Source organism: Carcharhinus amblyrhynchos, chromosome 5 (genome assembly GCF_965287045.1).
Source record: "Carcharhinus amblyrhynchos chromosome 5, sCarAmb.v2.hapA, whole genome shotgun sequence".
Lineage (NCBI taxonomy): Eukaryota > Metazoa > Chordata > Chondrichthyes > Carcharhiniformes > Carcharhinidae > Carcharhinus > Carcharhinus amblyrhynchos.
In genome coordinates this window covers 21,060,755-21,073,513 of record NC_137328.1, presented here as the reverse complement: position 1 = coordinate 21,073,513, position 12,759 = coordinate 21,060,755, and the positions used below count along the sequence as shown (strand labels likewise).

At 38.6% G+C, this 12,759-nt stretch overlaps 1 protein-coding gene across 12 annotated transcripts in view; it reads left to right on the top strand.

The window, feature by feature from the left end:
• The window catches only part of mpdz (multiple PDZ domain crumbs cell polarity complex component), a 266,727-nt gene that overhangs the window by 200,164 nt on the left and 53,804 nt on the right, over positions 1–12,759 (top strand). For all 12 annotated transcript variants that reach the window (XM_080188518.1, XM_080188525.1, XM_080188521.1 and 9 more), the window contains 5 exons: positions 4,131–4,327; positions 5,696–5,787; positions 9,836–9,920; positions 11,021–11,101; positions 11,943–12,035. In XM_080188518.1, the coding sequence (XP_080044644.1) occupies positions 4,131–4,327; positions 5,696–5,787; positions 9,836–9,920; positions 11,021–11,101; positions 11,943–12,035 (548 nt within the window). The remainder of the gene's footprint in view (positions 1–4,130; positions 4,328–5,695; positions 5,788–9,835; positions 9,921–11,020; positions 11,102–11,942; positions 12,036–12,759) is intronic.

Here is a 12,759-nt window from a genome sequence, read left to right as displayed (position 1 = left end):
AATTTTCATTGCAGGCTTGAAAATACATTACTTTTTTTTAACTTTAACAAACAATCCATCCATAGGACATCTAGATATAGTGAGCGTAATATGTCTTTAAATAAACATTGTCCAATTTATGTGTTCAACAACATTTATACATCAATGTCTCCCTTGTTATTACTGAAAGACAAAAACATCCTTTACTTTTGCATTTTTTTCTACTATTCCTCCCAATTATTTCTGTTTTATGGCTCCAAATCTATAGGCAGTTCTTTAGGCCAGAGAGTTTCTTCATGTTTGAACAGCTGGTGAGTGTAAGCTGACTGGATAGTAGAGAAGTGATAACCTTGCTTGTGTTCTTATTCTCTCCTTCCTTGATAAATTCAGCAACTGAAGCAAGCGCTGGAAAAGCTCCAACTCCACTTTATACAAAAATGAATACAAATATTTACTAGCAGCCCTTACAACTCAATTTGTTTAGCTGAGTAACTGTAACATACGCATCAGAAAGGTACCGGGTTTGATCCTTGGCCTTTGCTGTTTTAATGACCTCAGCTCGGAAAGCCTTAATGTCCCTTAGTTAAGGACAGATAAGTTAAAATAACTTCTGCTTACTACCTAGCACTATGAAGGCATTAGGAGAAATCAGATTAACTCACCTTTATTGTCAAGTAGATTTTGAATGCTCTGTCCAGACCCAGTTATGGATATGAATATGTGAAAACTTACTTAACTAGAATTCGTAACCAACAGAAAAAATAAAAACATAACAGAAGTCCAAGTAGAGGAGGTAGAAGTAGGTGAGATTCATGAACAAATTTACAAGAGTATGGCAAAAAGGATAAAATGCAGAGGAATCAAGAGAAAAATTGCATCTCATCAGCTAGTTATTAATGGATGGAAAACTGAGATAAAGGAAGACAATGTTAGCTTTGATAACAAAATCAAGGGAAAAGGAGTAGCATTAAAAAGGGTTATGATATTTGTCTTGCAATGTTTAGAGAGGGAAATAAATGCTTAGAATTAGGAGCAATTATATCACAAGAAGATATTAATTAAATAGAACTAGTGGAAACATTGCAACAAACTGACAAGGGTGGAAAACAAGCATACTGCGCTGTAAGTATTTTTAGCAAGAGGCAGAATAAGTAAATAATAACTAACAATGGCATTAGTAGTGAAGCAGGAAATTTGTACTATAGATCAAAAGAGAAAATGCTGGAAAATTTCAGCATGTCTGGCAGCATCTGTAAGGAGAACAAAGAGCTGATGTTTCGAGTCCAGATGAACTTCTGTCAAAGCTAAAAGGCATAGAAAGTGGGAGACATTTATACCACGGGGTGAGGGAATGAAAGATGAGTCATAGCCATACAAAGCAGGGGAAAAGTCTGCTAATGGCAGTCCATAGAGAAAGTAAAGACTGTGAATGGTCAAACTGCAGAGAAGCTGTGACAGATGAAGATGTGGGGGGAGGGAGGGGGGAATGGGTAGGAGAGAGGTAAAATTAGAAAACGACAGAAAAGGGAAGCAAAGGGGGAGAAAAGGTAAAGAAAGAGGGATTGGGGAGGGGAAGAAAAATGAAGAAAGACAAATAAAAGATTAAAAAATTAAAATGAAAACAAAGAGGTCAAGGTGGACTGGAGCTAATCACCTGAAGTTGTTGAACTCACTCTTGAGACCAGAAGGCTGTAAAGTGCCTAGCCGGAAGATGAGATGCTGTTCCTCCAGTTTGCGTTTAGCTTCACTGGAATATTGCAGCAGGCCAAGAACAGACATGTGGGCATGGGAGCAGGATTGTGTGTTAAAATGGCAAGCAACCAGATAGTCAGGGTCCTGATTGCGCACAGACCAAAGCGATCACCCAGTCTACGCCTAGTCTATCCGATATAGAGCAGATCACGTTGGGAGCAGCGAATGCAATACCCCAAATTCAAAGAGATGCATGCGAAATGCTGCTTAACCTGGACTGAGTGTTTTGGACCTTGGATGGTAAGCATAAAAGAGGTAAAACGGCAGGTGTTACACCTTCTGCGATTGCATGGGAAGGTGACTGATGGGGAGGTCTTGGGTATGGTGGAGGAGTGGACTAGGTTATCCCAGAGGGAACGGTCTTTGTGGAATGCTGATAGAAAGAGTGAAGGGAAGATGTGTTTGGTGGTGACATCACGCTGGAGTTGGTGGAAATGATGGAGGATTATGTTTTGCATGTGGAGGCTGGTGGTGTGAAATGTGAGAGCAAGGGGGACTCTTTCCTTGTTCTGGAAGGGAGGGAAGGGGTTGAGAGTCATGGTACAGGAGATAGACTGCACGTTGTTGAGGGCCCTGTCAACACTGAAAATGGGAGTCCACAGTTGAGGAAAAAAGAGCACATATTAGAAGCCTCACTTTGGAAAGTGGCATCATTGGAACAAATACGACAGAGGCAAAGGAGCTGAGAGAAAGGGATAGAATCCTTACAGGACGTAGGGTGTGAAGAGCGGCAGCCCAGATAGTTGTGAGAGACAGTGGGCTTGTAATGGAAATTGGTAGATAGTCTATTGCCCGAAATGGAGATAGAAAGGTCAAAGAAGGGAAGAGAAGTGTCTGAGATGGACCAGGAGAAGGCGATGAAGGGGTGGAAATTGGAAGTGAAGTTGATGAATTTTTCGAGGTCTGGACGTAAGCATGAAGCAGCACCAAAATAGTCATCAATGTATTGGTAAAGGAGTTGTGGGAGGAGACCTGGGTGGGCCTGGAACAAGGAATGCTCCACATACCCCATAAAAAGACAAAGGTAGCTAGGAGCCATCTGGGTACCCATTTCTAACCTTTGATTTGGAGAAAGTGAGATGAGTTAAAGAAGTTGTTGAGAGAGAGAACGAGTTCAGCCGGTTGGAGGAGAGTGGTGGTGGATGGGAATTGTTCAAGCCTCTTCTAAAAAGAAGCAAAGAGTTCTCAGACCATCCTGGTGTGGGATGGAGATGTAGAGAGATTGCACATCTATGATGATTAGGAGGCAGTTAGGTCCTGCAAACTGGAACCTGCCAATATGACGCAGAAGAGGAATCCCGGATGTAGCTGAGGAAGGAATGGACCAGAGGAGTGAGGATGGAGTCAAAATAAGGAAATAAGTTCAGTGGGGCAGGAGCATGCTGACACAATGGGCCTACCAGGACAGTTCTTTTTGTGTATTTTTGTAAGTAGGTAGAAACGGGCTATCCGGGTTGGGAGACCATGAGGTTGGAAGCTGTGGGGAGAAGGCATCTGGAGGAAATGAGGTCGGTGACGGTGTTGGAGATAATAATTTGATGTTCAGTGGTGTGGTCATGATCCAGGGGAAGGTAGGAGGAAGTATCTGAGAGTTGGTGCTCAGCTTCTTTAAGATAGAGGCCAGTACGGTAGACAACAACGGCACCCCATTTGAACTAAAAATTCTTCTTGACATAAAGTAGGCATTATTGCATCAGCCACCCATTCTGCTCAATGCCAGATTTTTGATTGCATTAACTACAATGGAATTGAATAGCAGGCAGTTATCTGGACAAGTTTCTGTCCTGAAATGTTTTCAATAGAAAATATAGTTTTATGCATTCATATAGTTATAATTGCACAGAGGTATCTCTCAGACAAAAATGAAGTATTATTTGGCTGAAATTTTATCTAAACTTGCTTTCAAAATTGTAGCTGCAGTAGAGATGCATAATTGAAGCACTGGTCATTGCATTTAACATGAACCTTCTTTATTAATTGTTTATTTAGGAAGGCTTGAATTATTTTTTGTTCGTTGTATGAAATAACCTTGAAATTCAAAACAGTCACAGGTCCATGTGAAAGTAAAATAACGTGGCATTTAATTTGCTTTTCAAGAGAGTAATTATATTTGTTATGGTAAGGAATTTTGCAGCAAATAAAATTATTCATTTGCTTATGGTTAAGTATTGATAGATATGTATGCTTATGGTATACATTTTAAGTTGTTATTAAATATATGGTTTCTATGGACATGAAAGATGCATAATTAGTTTCTTAACAAATGAACTGTTGTTTTTCTGAAACACACTAATACCTGTAATGTTGTTGAAAAGCTGGGAGTGGTATAAAGAATTAACTAAAGTTATTTTTGGTCAATATTTTACTGAATTTTTCTTCAATCTGTACAATTCTTGAAGAAAAGATCAAACAACGGTATGGAAGCTTGATGGGGGAACTGCATATGATTGAACTGGAGAAGGGGAAGAGTGGGCTGGGCCTCAGCCTGGCTGGCAACAAGGATCGATCCAGAATGAGTGTTTTTGTAGTTGGCATTGATGCAAATGGAGCAGCTGGCAAAGATGGCAGGATACAGATTGCAGATGAGTTACTAGAGGCAAGTACCTTTCACTGAATGCTGTAAGCAACAGTGGTGCTACAAGGAAATGCACTAGCTATTGATATTGGTTGATTAATTATGTTCAAATAGATCCACTCATGCATTTTCATTTGATTGATCCAAGTCCAAGAAAACCGAATTCAGTATTTTTATTTTACTTTGTTTTGGTGTATTTTATCTTTCTTTAATATGGCTAAACAAATTCAGTAATTTTATAATCTGTGACAAAATGCCATCTTGCATTAAAAGGCACTGTAACATTAAAAGGTTTTCTACCAGAAATGCCTGTGTGTCCACATCATTGTAGTTGCCAAGCTATTTTTTCCTAAGTATTATCCTTAAAAATGTCGTGATTTATCCCATTTGAAAAATTCCTTCTCGTCTCTCGGAGTCTGATTATTTCACTGATCTGGAGTTCACAATTAGGAGCTGAGGAAGTTAACAAATCAATACTAATCAACAATATTTCTTGCATTGTCTCTAATTCAAACTCTAGTTCTCAGTGGAGTTTCTATGATTGAAAAAGCAAAGCAGGTATTATGTTCTCTGCCCGCTGCTGCTTTACTTGTGGAATAGTGATGATGCGTTTCTTTCAGTATAATACCCCTTTTATCTCAAGTTGGCAGCTTCCCTTGTCAGCTGAGCTGTGATTATGGAACTAGTGTGTGCAGAGGATGTGAATGCACAGCCACATCCTGCCACTTTATGACGCTGTTCAGTTGTACACTAACAGAATGAGATGTCTCATCTATTAAAAATCAAATTATCAAAAATATTTTTCTCTGAACCTTCTTTTACATGCCAACTATTTTTGCACCAAAGAACAGCAGTTTAAAAACCTGATACTTACATTAAAATCCCTACAGAGCAGAAAGAGGCTATTCGGCCCATCAAGTCTGCACTGACTTTCTGACAGAGTATCTTACCCAGGCCCTCTACCTTTAATCCTACACATTTAACATCGTTAGTCCACCTAACCTATTCATCTTGGGATGTTAAGGGACAATTTTACCATGGTTAATCCACCTAACTGTGGGAGGAAACTAGAGCACCCGGAGGAGACCCATGCAGACATGGAGAGAGCATGCAACCTCCACAAATGCACCCAAGGCTGGAATCAAATCTGGATCCCTGGCACTGAGAGGCACCATACTGCCCCTTTTGCCCTTAATATTTAATTTTTAAAAACTCTTATAAAGAACAAAGATAGACATGAAAACTCTTATCTTAGCATAATGGCATAATCGATTTTGGTACTTGAACAACTTCAGCACAAGATGTGCATCTTTAAGCAGTTTGCTATGTAATCTCTTGTCAAGATTAGGTACTTCTAATCCTAATGTTCCACTTTTATTTTCTTTGCAGATAAATGGCCAGTTACTATATGGACGTAGTCATCAGAATGCTTCATCAATCATCAAAAGTGCACCGTCAAAAGTGAAAATTATCTTCATCAGGTGTGTTCAGTTTTTATAAATAAGCATGTGCTACATGTTATAAGAGGAATGTTAAAATTTTAATAATATAAAAAACATAAGAACAGTGGAAAAGATTTTGTATCATGCTGCAACATTGCACATCATATTATGCCATGTAATTTGGGATTGCTAAACTCACTGTTGATTAGGTACCCCCAGCTCCTTGATATGGTGCTGCTGAGTGATTAAATCACTATTTAGTCAAGAAGATAAGGGAATTACATGCATTCTAAAACTAGTCAAAAAATGTAGAAACATAGAAAGCAAGAGCAGGAGCAGGCCAAAAATTAATTGACAGAAAATTACTATTTAGTTTGTTTGGAGCAAGACACCAACACAGATGGACTATGGACATGAGTTGATTTTCACTATTGAAATGGGTAGCTCAAGTCAGGAAATTTCCTGATTCTCTGGCTTGCCTTGTTACAAAGGCCCCGAATGTTGCAATCTTCACTTTAGGAGTGGGAGTAATCTGCAGGATAAATTGGTTCTGCCAACCCTGAAATCAGAGCACAGGCCTCCACAAAGTAACCGAGTGCTGAGATGGGCTAATTAGAAGACTCACCTCGGTTCTCTGGGAGTTGTTCCAGTTGTACCTGTAGCCCTTACCACCTCTCCACCCACTGCCTATCAACACTCCCATCAACTTCCCCATGAGTGCTCATGCCCACCATGCCAACTCATGGCCGTTCCTTGCCCGTTCACCCAGTACTCACTATATACAGTATCAGTGAACTATATAATAAAAATCATGTGTGGAAATGCTCATTTATAATTCTTCTTTTGAAAAAACTGTTATTTCCTACAATCCCTTAAAAATGTCAATCAAAGTATCAATAACAAAGGCTTCAAGAACATCGCACCTTTTAATTTTCTGCGAATAAACATTAAGGCACTGACAAAAAAAGCTCATAGACCAATTTCTAATTACTTAAGGGTGTTAATCAAGCAAAGTCAACAAGTCCAGCAGTCATAACAGAATCCTCTACTAAAAGAAAATTTATGAATCGGCTGCATGCATAATGAGACTACCCAGTTCTACTGAAAGATTTTTTGCATCTGGAGAGGAATGGGAGGTTGGACATGAATCAGAGCTTGTGGTGAAGGAAGGGCCAAAAGTTGGTTTGTAAAGAGAGAATTAATAAGAGCAGCTGAAGAATAAGGATCAGCACATGTTAATGACCTCAGTTTAACATTTGAACCAGGAAAGAAAGTTAGGCGCTCAGTCGTTTAGTGGGAATAGTGTCAAGGAAATATGTTTCATGGATAAGATGAGTTCAGAGAGCACATGAGGGAAGATAGAATAGAAGGCAAATTAGAGAAGGTACAAGTTCAGGGTTAGAGCAGGTGGGAGCCTTAGGGAGAGTTTGAGCTGGTGGACAAGGACAAAGGCGGAGAAGTGGTGGAGGCAGCAGGTAAGATAGTCTTAATTCTAGTGACAGAGGATCCTTGAATAACTCCACTTGTTGGAGGTTAGGGTGGAGGATACAAGAAGAGGAGTTTAATAAGATAGCTTGCTGTAGTGAAAAGAAGTCCACTGTTACCTCCCATTCCAGGATGACCCTGGAATAGTGATCGTGGCATATTGCGTACAAACATAAACCAACCACCATTGTGTCTTCCATTGTTGCCTCTCTTCTCTGTACCTTTACCTGTCCTGTCTGATGGTGCACTGTCTATTCCATTCTACCCATGTGTGGAAGGATGCTAACTTCCAATGCAGAGTACTGTAAGAAGGTAGGCTTGAATGAGGATGTTGAACAGTTCTGGACCAAGAAAACTCGGCATCAGATTGAACCATTTGGCATAGGTGATGGCAACTTGGACTAACTGGTTGATAGGTCAACAGATAGCTCACTGACACAGTGGTTAGTGCTGCTGCCTCACAGCGCCAGAGACCTGGGTTCAATTCTAACCTTGGGTGATTGTGTGGATTTTGCATGTTCTCCCCGTGTCGGCATACATTTCCTCTGGGTGCTCCACTTTCCTTCCACAATCCAAAGATGTGCAGTTTAGGTGGATGGGTGTGCAAAATTGCCCTTAATTATGTGAGGTTACAGGAAAGGGCTTGGATGTGATTGCCAAATGGATTCCTTCCGTACTGTAGGGATTCTATGAAAGGATTGGAACATGAATGCTGACAACATGAGAAAGACAGCAGATTCATACTTCACAGAGTCAGTGCCATTCCCCCAGTGTGGTACCTCAGCCATCTGCTGGAGAAAAAAATTGCTAAACTGCTAAGTGCTGGAATTGGTAGCCATGACGGCCGTACTTTGAACAAGCATTAATTCAATCTGAGAAGAATTTAGATTTCTGGTTTCAGTTGTTTCTGTTGCAATGAAAGGTAAGACATCAGCTATCAGACACTGTGTCATGGTTGCCTTCACAAATTTGTTACTGGAGTTGGGAAGGAAGGCTCTAAACTCTGCACAAAATCCTTTATCAGTGTTGGATTCCTCCATACTCCTTCATATTGAATGCTGCCTTGCTGACAGACTTCTCAAGTGTTTTGTACATTCTGCCTTAGGGAGGTCCACATCTGAGTTCCCTGATGGAGAATGCATCATTACCTCAACTTCAGTGCGTTGGCATTTTCACTGTTGTTGTCTCTGCCTTGGCAGTAGCCCAGTATCTTACTACATGCATCTAGAGTATACATCATGTTAATATTTGAACTAGTAGCTGCAAATGCAAAATGAAATAATGGTTGACATTGTCCTCCCTCTCTGTTTGATGTTCTTCCACTACTTAGCCAGGTTTCAGTTTTTGGATATCTGAAAGAAGAAAGAGGCAAAGGTTGGGTTGTGGTGAGGGGAAAGTAGATGTCCATGCTTGTACCATTTGCAGCTTATAAATCAGAAGATATTGTAGAATGAGGAGGAAGTGGGATGTGAGACAGAAAATTGTTTCTGAGGAAACCATGATGTTCAGTTGATCCAGTTCTGACCATTGAACTTATGTGGCACTGCATCTATGTCCTCACTCTTTCTCCTGGCATTGAGCTCTCCAATTTTCTGCTGCAACTACCTTCTGTGAGTTTGCCTGCAGAGTCTCCCAGCCCCCTGCATGTTATGCTTCCAACTGAGATTTACTTCCTAGATCTCTAACAGCACCTATTCCAGCCATAATGCATCTCACGCTTTAAGCAGTGAAGGCTACTTTTAAGTGGATTTTGGAAATTACAGTTTTGGACCTGCTGTTGATTAAGACAACTATTAAACAGTTCAGTTAGTGGTGGCTACATGCAACTAACATGGTAATTAGTAGACAGCTCAAAGCTATCATTTCATCAGTGGGCACAGATTAATTGCCAACTGTGAAACCCATGTCTGTTTTTCAGGCTATCAAATTTAACCCTTTTGTCTCCTGACCCGAAATAGTGGTAATTTTATCATTAAATGCATAATATGGGCAATTTTAGATCACAAAGATAGTAAATTATGCAGATCATTAGTTCCTCTCTTGATTTCATTTCTGCCCATAGTATTGTGATCTCAAGTTATGAGTATCATTTTGTAATTTTTCTGCGTACGATGGAAAGATGTTTATCTTTCACTTGCCCTGAATCCATCCTTTTGTAAGGAACTCTCACGAGCTTTTGTAAATGTCTGCATTCAAGGCAATGGCTTCAGTGTTTCCTTTGATCCTTAATCATCCATACCTCTATCTCTATAAATATATTTATCTATCTTTTTGTCTCTTGTGTTACATATATATGAAATATTTTCTAAAATACGCACACAGTATATATATTTGTTCCTGCTTTCTTGCTCCTTCCTTGCTCTTTCACTGTCTTACCCTTCTAAAGACAGTAAACTTATTCTTCAAATCCTTTCAAATTTTCTCTGAATAAATTGGTAGAATTTTAAATCCTTTCCCTGAATAAATTTAGTATCTGCTATAATTTAAAATTAAGCTTGCACAATATATTATTTTTGAAAGCAGAGGGAACTACTTTGGTGGTTGAGGGAAAAATAAATTTTATTTCTCTTTTTCACTTCCAGTGTTCGCTTTTTTTTTCCAGAAGTACAGATGCAGTCAGTCAAATGGCAGTCAGTCCAGTAAAATCAGCTGACATAATCACAACTGCTTCAGGAGACCAGCGGGAGGTATAAATTATTAACTACATTGCAATAATCTCTCCCTCTCTCTTCTGGTAAACACTTATACATTTCCATATTTTTGAAGATGTGTGCTTTTGTAACCATCAAAAAGTTGCCGCTCAGTTCTCTTTGATGATTTGGGATTTGTAGACAAATATAAAATAATAGTTTATAGGCAATCAAAGCACTTGCTATGTTGACACTTTGGCTCAAAAGGTTATGGAAAGTCTTGACTTTACCTTGAGTACCATGTTAAGAGAACTGGCTAAGCTGTATTCTTATTAACCTGAACATAAGCATTTTCCAATCAACTCCCTTTTCAAGTTGTGAAATTTGATCCAGTTCAAAGTAACAGCCATTACTCCATTAATGAAATGAGATGATTTTTTTCGAATTTTATGATTATTCAAACTAAAGTTATGTATTACTATTTTTTCTGTCATCAATGTGCGTACTGTTAAACTGATAACATTTTTGTAACTATATCTTCTTCATCCTTTCCTTTACACTTCCCTGCAATACATATCATCCCTATAAAACAAGACCACAGAATCTCAGATTTCCATGACAGAAAGAGGCCCTTTGGCTCCCTGAGTCTACACAGGCTCTCTGAAATAATATTATACTTCGTCGTGCCTTATCCCTGCAACCATGCACCATTTTTTCTTCTCAGAAAGCAATCCGATTTCCTTTTGAATACCTCGATCAAAATTGCCTCCACCACTCAGGAAAGTCATTCCAGACTCCAACCACAGTCTGACTGAAACAAATTTTCCTCACATCACTTTTATTCCTTTTGCCAGTTATTTTGAATCTGTGCCTTCTGGTTCTTGGCACTGTCTTAAATAAGAACAGTATCTCACCAGTTACACTGTCCATAGCCGCTCAGGCTCTTGACTGCCTCTATCAAATCTCCTTTCAGGCTTCTTTTCTTCAAGGAAAACAGTTCCAACCTCTCCAATCTAACCTCACAGCTACAGTTCTTTTTTCCCTTGGAATAATTCTGATGGATTTTTGGCAGAATTTTAAAGTGCAATTACCAACTTTTATTATTATTAATGGTAATTATTACTGCTGAAAGTATGCTTTGTAACTTTATTTTCAAGAAAGAGACAGATACATCATTATTCCAAAGTGGAAAGGATCTGACTTCATTTAAAAATATTCAGCATGTGCTACTCACTAAGGTAAGTTTATTGAGAAGCATTTATTTTGTCTTTGGAGTCAATGGTCATTTGTGGGAAAAATTATTGTAGAGCCACATTATTGAATAAACAGATTATATGGGCATGTTTAATCAAAGAATATTTTATGCAAATAAAAGGGTTATTTATAATGTGTTGTTTACTTCTGTCCACTGACAAGTGAAACTGCTGCACAGCTCTGCTGAGCAATGAATAAACATTTAGATTTTAGCTATCATTGCAGGAAACATTGTAATGTTTCCAGCTAATTGATAAAAACACATTGCTTTGTAGTGTGCCACTGGTTGACCTCAGTCTTAGCTGGAGATGATTGTGAGTAGGGCAGTGGAGATTGTTCCAAAACTAAAAGTGTCCCAGGATGTAACTTATTGGTCTTGTGACATCTAGATCTGCCACATAGTTTTCTTGTCCTGCTAATTATTTTATCTGACTACTTGGGTCTTAGTGTCACATCCATCCATGCTGAATATCCTTTTAAATGCAAGGCCATTTCGAAAGAAACTTGCTACCTTAAGAAATATGTGAGATGCATTGGATTTATATCTATTGTCACTAACATGAGAATTTTTTCAGGATGGTTAAGTTTACTTTTAAGTTTTTCTCAGCTTGCTAGCGAGTTGTCTGCCTCGAATTACATTTCAAAAAATTTCCTACCAACCATTATTCTTTTATAGAGTCATTCCTGAATTAGATGATAGTTCTTTCGTACCCACATGTTACTAAATTAATAATTGCCTTTACTAGCACTACTAATTATATATGTACCTTTGTCTTGACATGCAAAGAAGAAAGCTAAGCATGATTGCTGTTTTTATTTGTTTAGGATCAAGGTGGACTTGGAATTGCAATTAGTGAAGAGAGTACACACAATGGTGTGGTTATTAAGAGTCTAACAGAAAATGGCACAGCATCAAAGGTAATTTAGAAGAAGACAGTACTGACTTACTAATAGATATAATAATGTACATTGCAATACTCGCATATTCCACTCCCTTTGCAATACATGCCAATGTTCCTTCGAATCTTTGTGATTTGAGGTCAGCCAGACCGCACTGTACCTCAGAGTTCTGCAGTCTCTCACAGTTGAAATAATATTGCACAAACAAACTTCCCAGATTGTGGTGACTAAAAGATGGCTTATAAACATGCATTCTGTTGTTTCATCCATATGGGATATTTGTTTTGAAATATTAGCTGCTTGCAGTATTTTGTTACAATATATGCATGATATATCAATATGTAGTTGTGAACTAATATGAATTTGAAATAAAGGGTGTATTTTTTTTGGTGAAAACCAATAAGACTCCAAATACAGAAAGGAATAATTGAGGGTGAGGAAAGAGGCTTTAGTTAAGGACACAGACAGCAGAGGAGTCCACAGTAAGAGAGAATAAGAAGAAATTAGGAGAGAAGTAAAAGAAAACTATTAGTGAGGCAAAAAGGAACTACAAAATGAAACAAAACAACAAAATATTTTGCAGGCATATTAATTAGAAAAGGAAAGTTGGGATGGCAATAGGGTCATTAAATGATAGCATTAATAGGCAGAGAACAGAAATGTTAAATATTTACTTCACTTCGATATTTAACAAGTAAACATAGGTCATCTGTCTTAGCACCTCCTTACGTGCCTCGGTGTC